The sequence below is a fragment of the Anomaloglossus baeobatrachus genome, chromosome 7 (assembly GCF_048569485.1).
Source record: "Anomaloglossus baeobatrachus isolate aAnoBae1 chromosome 7, aAnoBae1.hap1, whole genome shotgun sequence".
In the NCBI taxonomy this organism is placed as follows: domain Eukaryota; kingdom Metazoa; phylum Chordata; class Amphibia; order Anura; family Aromobatidae; genus Anomaloglossus; species Anomaloglossus baeobatrachus.
The window spans coordinates 127,489,981-127,510,375 of NC_134359.1; the positions used below are offsets into that span (position 1 = coordinate 127,489,981).

Here is a 20,395-nt window from a genome sequence, read left to right on the forward strand (position 1 = left end):
ATCTTATCATCACCTAACTCAACGTTGTTGAGGTTGTTACTTTGTTGAGAAAAGATATTAGCATATTTGGTTGCATGAATGGACCACTCAGATTTAAAATGTGGAAACATTATGGAATTGCTTCTCCAATGGCTTTAGTCATAATAACTAAATTGAATGAAATTGGAAAGGATGTTACATAGGAAGATTGTGCTGTTGTCAGAAACCCGGTAGAGGTATTGTAGCTTGAGCTCACCTCGGTACTATTGAAAGAACGTGGAGTTCATCTTCCTTATTGACTATTAGGAAATCTGCATGCTGTTTCCTGAAATAGTTTATGGATTTTTCTTCTGGAAGTATCTAATTGATTAACTGTTTTATCTTTTTTTTATCTGCAGGATTAATGCAAGGCACCAAGAAATAAGAGAAAAACAGGCCAAAGTGTTATGGAACTTCAACACATCCCATAATATTGAGGATGATGACATGGACCCTAATTATGCTAGAGTGAACCACTTTAAAGAGCCCCCATCATCTCAGCATAATTCCCTAAGGCCCTATTCTCCAGGAATGCCTGGGTCTTACAGTTACCCTAGAGAGACACTATTGTCTACTTCAGAGAGGGATCACGTTCAAGACCTTTACGCTAAAATAAACAAGAAGCAGCAGGCACCGGATACAGTTGACAGGTAATAACCGCTACCAAACAAACCTTATCACTCTTTCGGCCTTGATGGCATGATACTCATTAAATGAAGTTGTACAAAAAAATTGCATATGATTACTCTTTACCTTTTTTCCCTGCTGTGTGGTATCATGCAGTTTCAATTAGTCTTGGGAAAGATAGCGGAACTGTGGCATTTGTATCCTGGTTCTAAGCTTTGCATCATAAGACTGATTATCCTTCTAAGGCTTTTCTGTTTGAGACTAGTGAGGAAACAGCAGCATTTAATCCATCTGGCCATTTAAGGATGGGTTAATGATTTTAAAAATACCAAGTAATCATTCTTGTATAACACACAACTTCCTGGTGTGCCATGTCGTCGGAACTTTCTGCCCGGCCTTCCCTCCATTAAGCTTTCTGTCCTGCAATGTATTGATCCTAGACACAAAATAATCAGAGAAATCTTATTCTGGTTATAAATAGTTTACCCTTCACTATCATTTTTTTCTACTGTTGACCTGAACAGTAAAGCAACACTTTGCCCAATGCATAAAGGCCACTATTTTCTTCATCTGTTCAAGTTTTTAGTGCTTTTGAGATAAAAGAAAAATCCAGAGAAATGTATTGTGGAAAGGCGTCCGCCTTGTTCACTGCTGCGGGATTGATTAGATGCTTTTGAACATTATCCTGCTAAGCGTACAGCCATTTATGGATATTTATAAATAGCCGACAAAAGGCTTGATTGTAGCCCACGATAAAACCACCACAACGGGGAAAAAACCTGCAACCTTTATACCTGCTGCTGGAAAATCTTGCTGCCTTTATTCTCTCCTAATTTTTCCATTTGATGCCTGCTTGTTCCGAATTTGTACATAAATATCGAGATTATAACATAATAGTATTCAGCAGCTCTGATTAAAGGGCCGCACTTAGCGGAGCAGTAATGAGCGCTTCACATACCATTTTCAGCTCCAGTAATGAACTTTGGGTTAATTATGAATCCATTAATAATATGCTATCAATTTAGGAGACTTTAAGGTTATTATTCAACTTATATGGTGCTCTCACTAAACTCTCTTACCCTGTACCCTGACCACAATGAATACTCATGAATGAAGTGTTATGATATCAATGGGTAATTGTGTACAAATTAATAAGGGGATATTCTATTCCTGTTTTATTTCTCTTTTAAAGATTACTGATTTTTACTACATTTTTGCCTGTTTTAACTTTGGTTCTGCGCCTGGGGTCAGGGTGTTTACTCTCAAATATTCGATTCTCTGTTGAAGTTCCTTAAGTAATGGCACTGGGGAAACATGTTTTATTTAGGTGCTGTTTTACATGAAATTTGGCTTTAATAGTATAGTAATGTTGCCCCTCCGCCTACACAATAGATGACTGTTGTCCGAACAATGCTTTGGCTAATTGTTTAGTCAACAGCAATCTTATCTGTCCATCCCACACACAGAAGTGCTTGTTTGGTTGAGCGTCCCTATGTTCTCTATGGGAAAGCCGCCGACAGACATCTTTGCCAGCAGCCTATCTCCGAGAGAGTAAAGCAATAAGCAGTCCAAAAATTGGACATGCTCGATTGATAACTCTCCCAATAATCAGTTGGTCGGTGCCCCCCTACACATTAGAATGCTGACTGAACCCTTCTATATCATCTGCTGTTCCCATTAGCCTAATGTGTATAAGGAGGCTTTAAGCCAATCTTGATTCACTTAAAGGGGCTGTCCACTACCTGTGCAAACCCTACCCAATCAATATGTTTCACCTTAATAAAATAATAACACACTCACCTCTGATGCCTGCATTGTTCTAGCTCTCCCTGGGACTCGCGTGACATAACAGTTGTTTGTGCCAACACCACTGGATCGATGCCAGCATTGGAAATTAATATAAGGGTTATTATTCGAGGGAGAAACTTGCCGATTGAGAAGAGACTGTCTGAGTAGTAGACAACCCTGTTAATGACAGAAGGAAATGGACTACTCAGTGGTATTCTTAATGAACTTCAAACAAATACGTCTATGTTTCAAACTGTATTCGATCATTGTTGTCTTCAGTCACTTCTTGGGGTGACAATTGCTGGTCAGGTAACTGTGGTGCACAAATTTTTCACACTAGCTCCAAAGTTGCTGTTTTTTGATCATTGGTATATAGTTCTGTGTGAAATGTGACCATAAAATTGACCTTAATTTGCCAAACTTTCCAGATAAGCTGACACGAAATGTTTGAGCTGCTGAGTGGAATCTTGGAATCAGTATGTGATTAGCTAATGCCTCTAAGTGGCTGATTGGATCATTGCTGTCAATGCTGTGATTGATCACACCGAAAATGACTGTTTCTTCTTCATGGACAAATCTTTGTTGTTGCTGCAGAAATTGCATATGCAGCGTTTTTGCCTCAGTTTTTGTGTTTTTTATTGTAATGATGAAAATTTCTTTTAATGAAGGAGCAATATGCTTCCATACTTGCATGCATACCTTAATAAAGATTACTTTGGATGATTACTTTGTGTCAGAATAAATATTCTACCTGTACATGTGATCTTATAATATTATATAATATTATAAATGTTCTAGCTCTTTCCTGCTCATTTGCCTATAATGCATAACATCCATTCATATAGTTCTCCAGGCTGACCTGGACAACTATTAGGCAGGAAACACTCATGGTCATAACGACATTGACTTGCGTAAGAAGCAGATATTTCATGCAAAGCAAAAGCTCATCACTGTATATCCAGACTTGAGTTGCTTAGAAGTCTAACGTTTTCTGGATGTCTTGCATTCTCAGCAATCTCCATAGATGTAATTAGTTGCCTTCACAAAAATCTTTCCTGCCTGGTAGTTGCTTATACATGGGTACAAAATTGTGTGGTTGCAGTTTCCTAAATGCTGATAAGGTTGATCACTTCTGATCATTACTGTGTGTTGATTGCTTTGTATTATCAAGATTGTTTTTCTTAAATTCAGCATCGCATATTCCTGGTGCATCTGACCTGATACTGAATGAACACCATTGCCTTTATATCAGCAGAAATCGGCATGGTGTGCTAAACCTTTAAACGTGTCCTTATTCTCCCACCTATTTACATTGTCACAGCTGTCAATCACACCCTGATTTTCCAGATTTGTTGTTTTATGTCCATTACTTTTTATTCTTCAGCAAAATATTAATGTATTTGTCTTATCCAGGAAAGTGCAGTTCGCTGTCATCTGAAAATGAGAGCAAGATAAGTGGAATGCAGAGCCACCGAACGTCTTTTCAACAAAGCGAATGAGTAGGGTTTAGCAATGTGATGACATGCAGCTGAAAAACGCGAGCTTTATTGACAAATATTTCAGGGAAAATACATAGAGTAAAACACACAAGAGATCTGTAATCAAGCTAAAACAATTGTGCTGGCAACAATCTTGTCCCTTTTTCCCACTACTTACTGTATATTATGCCCTTGGGTTATGGGCAATGTGTGCTTCTGAAGTCTATTCACATGCTCAAATACTATGTCATGTTAAGGCAAATCTCCTACAAATATATATATATATATATATATATATATATATATATATTGAAGTGTAAGAAATCCCGGTGCACCGCTTGCTCCACGTGTTGCCGTAATCAATCTCCAATATGCATGGATGAGATCCGGGTGCAGACTCAGTGAAGATATCACAGAATAATCCAAAGGAAGAAAGAGGGTCACACTCCGTAAGAATCTCAGTGTTGTTCCGTCTTTATTTTACATTACGCCTCACCTCCCCTACCGCTTGTACCTGCATGTTAATGTAAAATAAAGACGGAACAACACTGAGATTCTTACGGAGTGTGACCCTCTTTTTTCCTTTGGATATATATATATATATATATATATATATATATATATATATTGACATGAATTTCTCACCAGATGTTGGTAACAACCCATCCAATCCACACAGACAAAGGAAATCAAGCCATAGATGTACATAAGTTTAGTAATGTAAGTGATGAGAAATTACACAGGGAAAAAGTGTGGAACACATAAAAAAAAAATATGCAACAAGCCTTGGAAAGTCATGACACCATGGCTTAAAAAAATGTCTTAATTGCTAAGGTGCCACTCAAGAAACATATCATTATGGGTAAAATCTGTGAGATGTCTCAAGACTGATATACTGTCTCAAGACTCATACTGATGGCATTGGTTACAGAAGAATTTATAATCTGCTGAAGGTTTCATTGAGCACTGTTGGGACCATAATTCGCAAGTGGAAAGAATATAATTTCACCATAAATCAGCCAAACCACATGCTCCCTGCAAGATTTCAAACCGAGGAGTGAAAAAATTGTCAGAAGAGTTGTACAAGAGCCAAAAACCACCTGTGGAGAGCTACAGAAGAGCTAGAATCAGCAGGTACAATTGTTTCAAAGCACTTAATAAGTAATTCACTTGCCCTCCTTGGCCTGTATGCACACTCAACATGCAAGACTTCATTTCTGGACAAAAAGCATGTTCAAATTATTTTAAAGTTGGCTCAACAACTTTTAGACAAGTCTGCAAATACTGGGAGAATATTGTCTGGTCAGATGAGAAGAAATTGAACTCTTTGGATGCCATAATACACACCATATTTAGAGGCCAAAATGCACTCCATATCACCCCCAAAACATAATTCCAATAGGGAACTTTGGAAGTGGGAATCAAAATACACAGCCAAAAAAAATCTCAATTGGTTTCGGAGAAACCCAGCCAATTACTTGTTCTGAATCCACTAGAAAATTTTTGCAAGGTACTAAAGATCAGGGTTCATAGAAAGAGCCCACAGAACCTTCAGGATTTGCATGTGACTAGTTTCTCCATACCAGAGGCATCTTGAAGCTGTCATTACCAACAAAGGCTTTTGTATGAAGTATTAAATACATTTTAGTAATTTATTACACATAACTTAATTGATGGACATCTATGGTTTGATTTCTTTGCCTTTGTGGATTGGATGGGATGTTACCGACATATAGTGAGAAATTCATGTTAATATCACCTTTAGAAATTTAGTTACTTAGAAATTTGGTGAAATTTGTTCAATATTTATTTCATGCACAGTAGATAATTTTGCCTTATTTGAATCTTTGGAAATTTTGGTAGCACAAATTATTGAAACAACACTAAAATGTTTTATGAAGAAGACCTCCAGGATTCTGTTGAGGACAGAGGAATAAAAAGTTAATAGACCTAAAATAGAAACACCACAGTGTTCTTATATCCTCACGATCCTCATATACAGTGTGATATTTTTACCTTCTAAACTCAGTTTGTTCTGCAGTCCTTTTTTTTAAAACCTGTAAGTCTATATTACACATATGACTCCCTTCACTTCACAGAACTGTATTAGTTAGCAATTTATTTTTACATAGAGACTACTTTTAATTCTTCTATCGGTAAAAAAAACAACTTATTTTAGTTATCTCTTTCTTTTTTTATCTGTTTTTTTTCCAACTGACAATAGCAGGAAGGAAGTAAATGGTTATAGGAATTTAAAATATGTGGAGGCATATTCCTTATTAAGAATACAGCTAAAATGAACATTTAGGAGGAGCACTGGGAAGAGTCTCATCTCATCTATACGAAAGTTGGCTGTACACATCAGATAACGTTAATTCAATTGACAGCCATCTCTCCATCCACCTATATTATTGTCTGCTCATCTAAACATACATATTTTCTGTATGCGGAGGGAGGAGTAAAGCCCCCATCACATTTAACGATTTTCCAGTGATCCTGACAATGATACGACTTGATAAGGATCGCTGGTAAGTTGCTATTTGGTCGCTGGTAAGATATCAAACAGTCAGATCTTCCCAATGACGCAGAAAGTGTCAACAGTGACCATAGTGACCTGTGTAACGAACTTGGTGGTACGTGTCTGAGCTCTGAGTCGTCAACAAGGTCATTGGTAAGGTGTCAAACAAACCAATGCATCCTGCCCAGCAGGACCTCGACAATCAAAAAATGGTCCAGGCCATTCCGACACGACCAGCGAGCTTTTTGTTAAGTCATAGGATCTGTGACTCAGCAGCACTCTCACTAGCGATCTCGCTATGTGTGAAGGTACCTTAATGGTCATGTCACACACAATGACAGCGACGACGACGTCGCTGCTAAGTCACCATTTTCTGTGACGTAACAGCGACTTTCCTAGCGATGTGGCTGTGTGTGACATCCAGCAACAACCTGGCCCCTGCTGTGAGGTCGCCGGTTGTTGCTGAATGCCCTGGACCATTTTTTGGTATTGCTCTCCCGCTGTGAAGCACACATCGCTGTGTGTGACAGCGAGAGAACAACAAACTGAATGTGCAGGGAGCAGGGAACCGGCGTCTGCGGACGCTGGTAACCAAGGTAAATATCGAGTAACCAAGCAAAGGCTTGGTTACCTGATATTTACCTTCGTTACCAGCGTCCGCAGCTTCTTGAAGCCAGCTGCCTGCTCCCTGCACACGTAGCCCAGGTACACATCGGTGGACTATAAGCAAAGCGGTTTGCTTATTAACACGATCTGTACTCCTGCTACGAGTGGAGGGAGCCAGTGTTAAGTGGTGTGCGCTGGTAACCAAGGTAAATATCGGGTAACCAAGCGAAGCACTTTGCTTGGTTACCAAATATTTACCTTAGTTACCAAGCGCAGCATCGCTTCCACGCGTCGCTGCTGGCTGGGGGCTGGTCACTAGTTACTGGTCGCTGGTGAGATCTGCCTGTTTGACAGCTCACCATCGACCATGTAATGACGCAGCAACGATCCTGATAAGGTCAGATCATCGTCGTGATCACTGCTGCGTCGCTGCGTGTGACCTAGGCTTTCGGCAATGCCAGATAATTCCAACAATGGTTTATCACTAGAACAAACATTTTCAACTCCTTCCATCAGTGATAGTAGTGAGGTCCTAATGCACATTAGATGTTGAGTGGTCTCACCAAAATTGTTGAGGTTGGACAACTTGTGTGTAGTGGCTTTTAATGGGTGATAATAGCTGACAGACAAGACTCTCCTACCAGGCATTTTAAGGGAAGCACCAAATGTAAGTTTACTGGATTTTTTTCTATTTTTTTATGACATAACATGCTGGCTTTTTAGCACAATTAAAGGGAAACTAAAAAGAAGTCATGTTATATTTGTAAGCAATGAAATGCTTACTTTTATCTTATAACACACAGTACCTTGTAATAACCAATTGATGGCCACCACCAATAGGCTTCTGTGGACACCGATATATGAATAAGAGGTGCGAAGGCGTTGGCTTTTTCATAATTCCCCTTATATGCACTGCCTTTAGAAATCTAACTCTTAATAAAATTAATGTTACTTTTCAAACCTGTTGCAAATTGTTTAAATTCACCCCAGAGTAGAACAAAAATAATCTCCTCTACCCTATTTTCATTTTAGGTCAACTTTGTAAACACAAATTTTTGTTAAACACAAATCTTTTTAAGCCAAAAATATGCAGATATTGAGTATCAATTTTGGCATTTCCAATAATCAGTTATTAAAATGCACATTACTAAGCTAATAGTCTTTTAAACTATATTTTACATTGTATAAAACGTGAAAATCACACACTAACTTTCATTGTATACCTAATATGGTAAAAATAAATGTATAGTGATGATTTTGTTGGAAATATTGTTGTTTTTTTATCTGTGCAAGAATATGTTGCTTTTTGATTTTGAGTTTAAATGTAAATAAATATTGATTTTCTCTATTATGTGAGTTTATGGACAGTTTTTACAAATACAATTGCATAAGCAATCAATACTTAAAGTATGTATAAAATAGTTCATCGTAAAGTACTTTTGTATATATTAATACAGAAACTTTAAGGTTATTGTTTGCAGAATGATTTTTATAATAAAAGTGAATGAAACGTACAAGGATTGGTGAAAACTTGTAAGTTTGTGAGGGCAGTAGAGAATGACTGGAGTGAATGCATGGCCACTGCTCCAATACTTTCAGAATCCTGTTTTCTGTCCTCCCATCCATCTGCATTTGAATAAGTGAGAACTTTAAATGCTGGGAATAATCCTTTAATAATTCTTACAGCACAATGTGGCCACTTTGTAAAGCAAACAGAAATCATGTTTCTATTGCTGGTATTGTAATCAGATCCTTTCTAAATGAAATAAACAGCTTGTTTAGCATCACCTTTTGTTGAAATGGATCGTAGATGGATTTAAAGTGGTGGTCCAAAGTCAAACTAAATTTCCATCTAAATCCCTATTTAATGCTGTAATCTAAGCTATTTTCTTATATACTTGTATTAAAAGTTCCCTACCATTACCTAACTACAGAATCTAACTGCTATTCTATTTTTTTCCGATTTCTATCTTATGACGCTTTGTTTAAGAATCCCAGTGCTTGCTGGGATACTCAAAGCATCATTAGAGCAGAGGGCAGAGTCTGCGGTCATTATCATTGACTGATATTATTTTCTTCAGCATTTGCCAATATGAGAGTTTGCAAACGGCAGCAGTGACAGATACAGTCCACTGCTTGTGCATTGTATTGAATTATATGAATGATCAAAGTGACAAAACGTAAAGTCTCATAAAGAAACTAACTAAAAAAAAGTTTAAAAAAGTTGGTAAAAAACATTTAAAAAAAATCTGAAAATAAAGCACAATAAAATTCCCAAATTTCTGTTAATTTATGTAAGAGAAAAAATAAACAAAAAACTACACATATTTGGTATGGTCACACTAGTTAACCCCTTCTGTGAGCACGGTAAAAAAAAACAGCAATAACTATATCTTTTCATCATACAGCTGACAAAAAAGTGGAATAAAACGCGATCAAAAACTCATATATAGATAAAAATGGTTCCAATAAAAAGGTCATTTTGTCTTGAAAAAAAAAAAAGCCGCCATACAGATTCATCAGCCAAAAAGTAAGATAAAACAATAGCTCTCAGAATACAGCAATGCAAAAACTATTTTTTTCTATAAAATTGTTTTTATTGTGTAAAAGCAGCAAAACATAAAAAACTATATAAATGTGGTACCCCTTTAATTGTACTGATCCAAAGAATAAAGCTGTTTTATCACTATTACGACACTGTGAACGGCGTAAAAAATATATAAATGAATCATGAATTCCTGTTTATGATTCTGCTTCACAAAAAACGGAATAAAAAGCAATTAAAAATATTATGTGGCCCAAAATGGTATCAATAAAAATGCCAATTCATCCCACAAAAAAACAAGCCCTCACATGACTCTGTCAGCAGAAAAATATAACAAGTCTAGCCTTCAAAATTCAGTGATGAACAAAATCTATATTTTGTAAAAAGGCGTTTTTACCATGACAATAACCAAGCCTAAAAAAAAAAATATACTGCTCAAAAAAATAAAGGGAACACTAAAATACCATTGTATTGTTTAAATGTTCCCTTTATTTTTTTGAGCAGTATATAAACCTGGTAAAGCCGCCTAATCTATTAACTTATACCGCAAGGTGAACGGGGTAAAAATAAATAAATAAAGCCAATTTTTCACCCACTGTGTATTTGTTTATTCTGCCTCCTAAAGATCGCAGTATGGCGCTGCTCATATTTATACTGCGCTCTTTGCTGAGCTCTTACACCACATAAATGTGAACTTATCCAAAATGTTCTGTACCTAAATTGCTAAATAGCATTTAACGCAACCTACAAAAACACAAGTCCCCACTTATGTCCATCAATTGTTAATGAAAATATAAGGAGCTTCCCCATTACTGGTAACATGAAGGCTCTGGAAAAACACTGTGGCTCCCCACCTCTTAAAAGAAATCCAGCAAAATATGTGCTCCCAAATCCAAATGCCCCCTTCCCTTCTGAGCCCCACAATGTACCTAAACCACAGTTAGAGTCCACATACTTGACATTGTTGTAGTGAGGAGAGCAAGCTTAATTTATGGGGTGTAGGTTTCCAGAAGAAGAAGCTGGGCAGAATGTAGTGGCACTATAATGTACTGGGCACGACAAGGACTTATTTGCATTTTTTAATTCTGCAACATACACTGTGTTTGACTTCATGGGTGTTTCCAGAGACTAAATTGTCACTATACCCATAGATGAACTCCCAGAGGGGCGTAATTTTGGTAATTTGAGAGGCTTTCTGTCGTTCTGGCATTTAGGGGCTCTGCAAATGCAGTCCACAAACTATTCTAGGAAAATCTGTGCACCAAAAATCAAATGGTGTTCCTTCCCTCCTGAGCCCTTTTGTGTTGTCAAACAGTGCTGTATAGTCATACATGGGGCATTACAACGTTCAAAATAAAATATGTAACACATTATGGTGCCTTTTGTTACGTATTCCCCTTGTGACAATTGGAAATCTGGGGTTAAAACAACATTTCAGTGTATTTTTTTTTCTTTGTTGCCAATATTATAAATTTTTGTGATACACCTGTGTTGTCAATATGCTCACTGCACCACTGGATGAATTCATTGAGGGGTGCAGGTTTTAAAACGAGGACAGTTATGGGAGTTTTCTGCTGTTATGGCACCTTTGGGGCTTTGCCAATGTGACATAGCACCCAAAAACCATTCCAGCTAAATGTGAACTCAAATATGGTGCTCCTTCCCTTCTTTTCTTTGCACTGTTCCTGAAAAGTAGTCTTCAACCACATATGGAGTATTGGCATACTCAGGAGAAATTGCACAACACATTGTATGGGTCACTATCTCTTGTTACCCTAGCAAATTTGAAAAATATATGGTTAAAGACACAGTTTTGTGGTTAAAAATGTATTTTTTCATTTTTATGGCTTAACATAAGATTCTTGGGAGTTCAAGGTGCTCACCAAACATCATAAATTCCTTGAGGGGTCTAGTTTATAAAATAAGATTAATTGTTGGGGAGCGGCACTATTTAGGCAGCTCAGGGGCTCTCCAAATACAAACAACATGGCATTCTCCATTCATTCCAGAAAATTTTGAGCTCTAAAATTCAAATTACGCTCCTTTTCTTCTGAGCCTTGCCATGCACCCAAACAGTTGATTTCCACCAGATATGAGATATCAGCGTACTAAGAAGAAAATGCACAATATATTTTATGGAACATTTTCTCCTTTTACCCTTGTGAAAAAAAAGATTTGGGCTTGAAGTAACAATTTTGTGGTAAAAAAAAATCGTAAAATTCTGTGAAGCACCTCGGGGCTCAAGGTGCTCGCCAAACATCTAAAACAATTCCTTGAGGGTCTAGTTTCCAAAATGGAGTCACCTGTGGGGAGCTCCATTGTTTAGGCACATCAGGGGCTCTTCAAATGCGACATGAAGTCCACTATCTATTCCAGACAATTTTGCACTCTAAAAATTCAAATGGCGTTCCTTCCCTTCCAAGCCCTGCTGTGCACCAAAACAGTAGTGTTATAATTAAGGGACCGAGGAGGATCAAAAAATGTGGAATCCCAAATGCTAACAGAGTGGCTGGAACCTTTATGGATTCCAGACCTAATCCTGACACACAACTAGAAGTAGCCGTGGGACGAGCCCACGATGACCTAATCGTCTCGACTAGAGATGAGCGATGTTCGAGGTTCGCCAATTTCATGTTCGAGTGATTTTGGGGGGTGCTCGAGATCAAACTTGAACTCGAGCTTTTTGCTAAAAGCTTGACAATTTGAGTTACGTTCAAGAACGGTTCGATCACCATAAACGTGGCTTTTCAGTAAGGCTATGTGCACATGATGCTATCTGAATGCGTCCTGCGTCCCCAGCACAATCCCTCTCCCTTTCCTACTCACCGATCATGGGCGTCTCGCTCCACGTCTGTCACAAATCTGCGGTGTCTTTTCTTCTTTAGAAAATGGCTGCCGCTTCATTAGTCAATTAGTTATTTTGTGCTTTCCCCGCCCACCGGCGCCTATGATTGGTTGCAGTCAGACACGTCCCCAAGCTGAGTGACAGCTTTGTCACTGCAACCAATCACAGCTGCCGGTTCCCCCCATATTTGATACCAGCCAGGAAAAAGCCGCACGGCTGGAGGCTGGTATTGTCAGGATGGAGAGCACCACATTATCGGGAGCCCACCACCCTAACAATATCACCCAGCAGCCACCCGGAATAGCCACATTCCATTAGATGCGACTGTCCTGGGGGACTCTACCCAGCTCATCCCGAATTGCCTTGGTGCGGTGGCAATCGGGGTAATGATGAGTTTACTCATGCCAGGCGTCTCCCCGAGATACCTTCCAGGATTAAACTTAAAGTGAAAGTAAAGAAACACACACTCCGAAAAATCCTTTATTTGGAATAAAAGTAAAAAAATCACCCTCTTTCACTCCTTTATTAACCCCCAAATACCCCTCCAGGTCCGACGTAATCCACACGACACTGTCAGCTCTGCTACAGAACACGAGTGCTCTAAAAGGGGCTTTACATGCTGCAACATCGCTAATGCAGAGTCGTTGGGGGTCACGGAATTTGTGACGCACATCCGGCCGCATTAGCGATGTTGCTGCGTGTGACACCGATGAGCGATTTTGCATCGTTGCAAAAACGTGCAAAATCGCTCATCGGTGACATGGGGGTCCATTCTCGATTATCGTTACTGCAGCAGTAATGATGTAGTTCGTCGCTCCTGCGGCAGCACACATCGCTATGTGTGACGCCGCAGGAACGAGGAACCTCTCCTTACCTGCCTCCCGGCCGCTATGAGGAAGGAAGGAGGTGGGTGGGATGTTCCGGCCACTCATCTCCGCCCCTCCGCTTCTATTGGGCGGACGATCAGTGACGTCGCTGTGACGCCACACGGACCGCCCCCTTAGAAAGGAGGCGGTTCGCCGGTCACAGCGACGTCGCCGGGCAGGTAAGTATGTGTGACGATGTTGTGCGGCACGGGCAGCGATTTGCCCGTGTCGCACAACAGATGGGGGCGGGTACCTACGCTAGCGATATCGGGACCAATATCGCAGCGTGTAAAGTAGCCTTTAGTTATCAGCTCCATGTAGCAATGAAGTGAATCGCGAGGTCAGCAGAGACTTCAGCAATGCATAAGTCAAGATTACCAAATCCGCCTATATTTAAAATGAAAAGCAGTAGACTAGTGGATAGAGCGCTCGCCTAAGAAGTATGAGGTCGTGAGTTCTAGCCTCGGTAAAGAACCTTTTTTTTTATTTTTAGATTATAATTATTATCTATTTATAAAGTGAAAGTAAATAAACACACACCGCGAAAAATCCTATATTTGGAATAAAAGACAAAAAACACCCTGTTTCAGCATTTTATTAAAAACCTCCAATACCCCTCCAGGTCTGACGTAATCCACATGACACTGTCAGCTCTGCTAAAGAACATGAGTGCTCTGATCAGCTCCACGTAGCAATCAAGTGAATCGCGCGGTCAGCAGAGACTTCAGCAATGCAGACTTCAAGATTACCAAATTACTGCCTATCTTTATCAATAGAGTCAGTAGCTGAGTGGATAGAGTGCTCACCTAAGAAGCATTAGGTCGCAACTTCTAGTCCCGGTAAAGAACTTTTTTTTTTCATTTTAAATTATATTTATAATATATTTATAATTATAATTTAATTATGCACTGAGGGGAGGAGCCGGACATCAGGTGTGAGCTCTCTCGCTCTACTTTCTCTCCCTCTCTCCTTTCTTTCTCTCTCTCTTTCTCTCCTTTCTCGCTATCCTTTCTTTCTCTCTCTCCTTTCTTTTTCTCTCTCCTTTCTTTCTCTTCTCTCTCTTCTTTCTCTCTTTCTCTCTCTCTCTTCCTTCTCTCTTTCTCTTATTTCTTCTCTTTCTCTCTCTTCTTTCTCTCTTTCTCTCTCTTCTTTCTCTTTTTCTCTCTTTCTCTTCCTTCTCTCTTTCTCTTCTTTCTCTCTTTCTCTCTCTCTTCTTTCTCTTTTTCTCTCTTTTTCTTCCTTCTCTCTTTTTCTTCCTTCTCTCTTTCTCTTCTTTCTCCTCTCTCTCTCCTTTCTCTCTCTCCTTTCTCTCTCTTCTTTCTCTCTCTTCTTTCTCTCCTTTCTCTTCTCTCTCTTTCTCTCTCTCTTCTTTCTCTCTTTCTCTCTCTCTTTCTCTCTCTTCTTTCTCTCTCTCTCTTCTTTCTCTCTCTCTTTCTCAGACCTGGCGATGATCAGCTGATGCGGTCGGCCATATTTTTGTATGCTAGCCAGGTACAGCAGGTAGTATGGCTGCCCCCAACCCCCAGCTGCCTATTTGTACCTGGCTGGGAACAAAAAATATAGGGAAGCCTTTTTTTAAATTATTTCACGAATTTCATAAAATAATTAAAAAACAAATGACTTGGGCTTCGCCCCATTTTTGTGTCCAGCCAGGTACAACTAGGCAGCTGGGGTTTGGAATCCACAGCACAGGTTAGCCCGAGCTTTCTGGGCCCCTCTGCTGCGAATTGCAATCCGCAGCTGCCCTAGAAAATGGTGCTTTCATAGAAGCACCATCATCTGGCGCTGTATCCAACTCTTCCAACAGCCCTGGAGCTGGGTGGCTTGCTGGGTAATTATGAGTTAATACTAGCTTTGTTTTACTAGCCAGTATTAAGCCAGTGATTCTTAATGTCAGGCAAGTTTGACCCAGCCATTAAGAATCTCCAATAAAGGGTTAAAAAAAGACACCACACAGAGAAAAAATACTTTAATAGAAATAAATACCCAGACACACTTAGAGACTCCATGTTTATTACTCCCTCTTATCCCTCCACGATCCTGCTCTTCTGTCTTCTTTCTCCTTCAACCCATGCAGCTCTGCTACATCAGCAGCGCTGCATGGAGGAAGACGCTGCTGTTCCCGTGCAGTCTTTTCACTCCGTGAGTGACCAGAAGCTGCTTCCTGTAAGCGGTGACGTCATTGCTGACAGGTGCGTTGCTATAGCAACGGTGATCTCCGTTATTGACCGGCTGTGGAATGGGGAAGCAGAATAGGGAGTCAACCGTGTGCCAGAGCATGTCGCCGGTACACGGAGATACACAAACGATCACCGCGTATTGGAGAGATGCACTGACAGGACCTAGCATGATGTCAAAGCCATGTGACCAGTCTGTAGCCAATGAGATAATGGACACGTGACTGGTCACATGCTTTTTTTGACGTCACGGAAGGTCCTATCATCAGTGCTGGTTACCGGGAGGACGCAGTGATTATCGAAAGGAAAAGTGGCGGGAGACAGAGTGCAGGACGCATCGCGGGGACAGGTAAGTGTTATGGCAATGTTTATTAACTGTATGTGTACATTTATAATATGTTTTTATGTGTTTGTGATTGCCTCCCATTGGTTTCAATGGGGTTTGAGAGGTTCGTCGAACGGCTCGCCGAACCGAACTCGAACGTGGCCTCCGTTCGACAAACCAAACCGAACTCGAGCCTCTAGAGGCTCACTCATTTCTAGTCTCGACACAGCTGGAGAACTAAATATTCTCACAGATAGAGATATAAGAAAGCTAATCTGCCTCAAAGCTGTCTCCTAAGATAAATAGATAGCCCCCCACATGTACAGGCTACGGTGATATAGAAAACACAATACAAAGCTAGAAAAGACAGATTCAGCAAAGGTGAGGCCCAAACTATCTTTATAGGAAAGGATAGGAAGGAGCACTGTCTGCAACCGTAAAAAACCCTAATATAAACCAGCACTTCTGATATGGAAAATTCCTGAGGTCACACAACCTCTTCCCCAGTGTATCAGCACTCAGATGTTACTGGGATCCAAAAACACTAATACAGATGAGGGACTGAATTAATACCAAGCATGACAAACACAATACCTTGCAGAATCATGGAGCTAAGTATACAGACACTCCCAGCAGGGAATGATCCCATTCCACCAAGAACTCCACACAGACAAAATCGGAATCAAGCATTAGTATCAAAGCAGAAAAAAAACAACAAGAAAGTGGAAAACAAACAGCAGAGGTACAAAGACCACTTATCTGAGAGGAGTTCTGGTAGTGAGCAGGGCTGGTTACAGAATGTCATTAACACATAGGAGACCATTGAGCACCGACAAGTAACAAGAGATAACTACTCAGTTAAATAGACCAATCTGACCCTGATTGCCAGTCCTCCACAGGTGTGTGGCTTTCACTCCACACATCAACTGCACCGCCAGCACTGACCACAAGAGGGAGCCCCAAACTGGAAAACGTATTGACAACACTGGAAGAGCCAAACGGAAAGAAACAGGATTAATAATCTCTAAAATCTTATAAGGCCCAATAAACCTTAGCTTAAATTTTGGAGAAGAAACTTTCATAGGAACATTTCTGGAGGACAATCAGACCATGTCCCCCACTTTAAACCAGGGACCCACAGTCCTATGTCGGTTGGCAAACCGTTGGGCATTTTCCTGGGACTGGGACAATTTATCCACCACTTGATTCCAAATTTGCTGCATTTTCTCTACCACAGAATCAACGCCCGGACATGCCGAAGCCTCCACCTGCCCCGAAGAAAACCGGGGATGAAACCCGAAATTTCAAAGGAGACATCAAAGTGGCCGAACTAGCCCTATTATTAAGGGCAAGCTCAGCCAAAGACAAAAAAGAAACACAGTCATCCTGATCCGCAGACACAAAACAACTCAAATAGGTTTCCATGCTCTGGTTTGCTCTCAGACTGTCCATTGGTCTGAGAACGAAACGCAGAGGAGAAGGATAACTCAATTCCCAGCCTTGAACAAAAAGTTCTCCAAAATCTAGACACAAACTGGACTCCTCTGTTGGACACAATGTTTTCAGGGATATCATGCAAACAAACCACCTGACGGAGAAAAAAGGGCACCAACTACGAAGACGATGGCAACTTAGGCAGTGGCACCAGATGGACCATTTTGGAAAATCTATCACAGATTACCCAAATAACCATCATCCTCTGAGAGACAGGAAGATCGGAAATAAAATCCATTATGAAGTGAGTCCATGGTCTCTTAGGCAACGGCAATGGCAATAACAATCCACTAGAATGAGAACAACAAGGCTTGGATCTAGAACAAATCCCACAGGATTGCACAAAACTCACATCACAAGATAAAGAAGGCCATCAAAAGGACCAAATCCCTGGTGCTAAAAATCCCAGGATGGCCAGCCAACGCAGAACAATGAATCTCAGACATCACTTTACTCCTCCACTGGTCAAGAACATACAATTTCCCCACAGGACATCTTGCAGGTTTGTCCTCCTGAAATGCCTCAAGAGCTAGTCTTAAATTGGGTGAAATAGTGGAGAGAACCACTCCCTCATGCAGGATGGTAGCAGGCTCAGTCACATCAAGAGAATCAGCAAAGAAACTCCTAGAGAGGGCATCCGCCTTAATATTCTTAGTGCCTGGAAGATAAGAGACCACAAAATTAATGCGCGTGAAAAACAAGGCTTATCTAGCCTGCCTGGGATTTAATCTCCTGGCTGATTTGAGGTAGATCAGATTCTTATGATCGGTGAGTACAACAATTTGATGTCTAGCCCCCTCCAACCAATGTCTCCGTTCTTCAAAGGCCCACTTCATAGCCAATAATTCCCGATTCCCCACATCATAATTCCGTTCCGGTAGGGAAAATTTTCGGGAAAATAAGGCACAAGGTTTCATTTTAGAAGTCACAGGATCTCTTTGAGACAAGACAGCCCCTGCTCCAATCTCTGACGCATCGATCTCCACCTGAAACGAAATAGACACATCTGGCTGCCGCAGGACTGGAGCAGAAGTAAACCTCCTTTTAAGCTCCTGAAAAGCCAAGACTGCCTCTGGAGACCAATTCACAAAATCAGCTCCCTTTTTAGTCAAATCAGTCAATGGCTTGATAATACCAGAAAGATTATCTATTAATTTATGATAGAAATTAGCAAAACCCCAAAACGTCTGAAGGGCTTTCAAAGAAGTATGCTGAACCCAATCATGAATGGCCTGGACCTTGACCAGATACATTTCAATAGAAGACGGGGACAAAATGAACCCCAAAAAAGAAATCTTTTGTACGCCAAAAAGACATTTCGATCCCTTAACATACAGCGCATTGTCCCTAAGAACCTGAAACACTGTCTGAACCTGTTCAACATGAGAATCCCAATCATCAGAAAAAAACAAAATGTCGTCCAAATAGACAATCACAAACTTGTCAACAAAGTCCCGGAAAATATCATTCATGAAAGACTGGAAAACGAAAGGGGCATTAGTGAGCCCAAAAGGCATCACTAGGTACTCAAAATGCCCCTCAGGGGTATTAAACGCTATTTTCTATTAATCACCCTGCTTAATGCGAATGAGATTATACACCCCCCGAAGATCAAGCCTAGAAAACCAACAAGCACCCTTTACTCTAGAAAACAGGTTGGAAATCCGAGGCAATGGATACTGATATTTAACCGTAATTTTATTTAGGAGACGATAGTCAATACAGGGTCACAATGAGCCATTCTTTTTGGCCACAAAGAAAAAAACGGCACCCAAAGGTGAAGTTGACGGTCTAATGTGACCCTTTTCCAATGAGACCTTAATAAAAGTCTGCATAGCAACATGTTCAAGTACAGATAAATGGAAAAATCGTCCCTTGGGAAATTTACATCTGGGCACTAATTCAATAGCGCAGTCATAGTCCCTATGTGGAGGCAAGGATGCAGCCTCGGTCTCATTAAACACATCCATGAAATCCGACAAATAGTTAGGGACCTCCTGTGTCTGAGACGAAATAAACAAAACAGGAGCATCACAATGCACACATTGACAGTCCCAACTAATCACAGACAAAGATGTCCAATCCAGAACTGGATTATGGGTTTGCAACCAAGGAAATCCCAGTACCAATATGTCATGCAAATTATGCAACACCAAAAACTTACAATCCTCCTGGTGGTCTGGTGCGACCCGCTTTGTCACCTGGGTCCAAAACTGGTGCTTATTCCTTATTATTTCAAAGGAGTAGCATCAATATCCCTCAAAGGAATAGGAGTTTTCAAAGGTACCATGGGAAAACCACAATGCTTAGCAAACCCCAAATCCAAGTGCAGGACAGCTTCTGAATCAATAAAAGCCATTGCAGAAAATGACGACAGGGAACAGATCAAAGAAACTGACAAAAGAAACTTAGGCTGTACATTGCACAAAGTAAATAAACGGGCAAATTGTTTTTCGCGTTTAGGGTAAACGGAAATAGTATGAGAGGCGTCTCCACAAAAGAAACATAGCTTATTACGCCGTCTAAAAACCTGCTGTTCAGCCCCAGAAACAACCCTATCACACTGCATAGGCTCCAGAGACTGCTCTGAGAGCGACACCTCTGCTCGCATTGTGTTACGTTCACGTAAACGTCTGTCAATCTGAATGGCCAATGACATAGTCATTGAGACCAGAGGGGACAGGAAAGCCCACCATAACATCCTTTACAGGCTCTGCTAAACCCTTCTGAAAAAGAGCTGCAAGAGCCGCATCGTTCCATTTAGTAAGGACCGCCCACTTTCTAAATTTTTGACAATACATCTCGGTGGGTTCCTGACCCTAGATCAGAGCCAATAATGTCTTCTTGGTTTGATCAGTAGCATTGGGTTCATCATACAACAACCCCAGAGCCTGAAAAAAATAATCCACATCAGCAAGAATCGGATCTCCAGGTGCCAGGGGAAAAGCCCAGTCCTGGTGGTCACCACGCAACAGGGAGATAACATTGTGACCTGCTGCATGGAGGACCCTGAGGACTTTGGTTTCAAGGAAAAAAATAACTTACAATTATTCTTAAAGTTAAATAATTTAGACCGATCCCCTGAAAACAAATCAGGGTCAGGGATAT

General features: G+C 40.4%; 1 protein-coding gene across 5 annotated transcripts in view; it reads left to right on the forward strand.

Annotated features, from left to right (window-relative positions):
• Positions 1 to 20,395, forward strand: part of PARD3B (par-3 family cell polarity regulator beta) — a 1,965,757-nt gene that overhangs the window by 1,034,149 nt on the left and 911,213 nt on the right. For 2 of the 5 annotated variants that reach the window (XM_075317687.1, XM_075317688.1), the window contains exon 20: positions 378 to 668. In XM_075317687.1, the coding sequence (XP_075173802.1) occupies positions 378 to 668 (291 nt within the window). The other 3 variants (XM_075317691.1, XM_075317690.1, XM_075317692.1) reach the window with 3 other exon arrangements.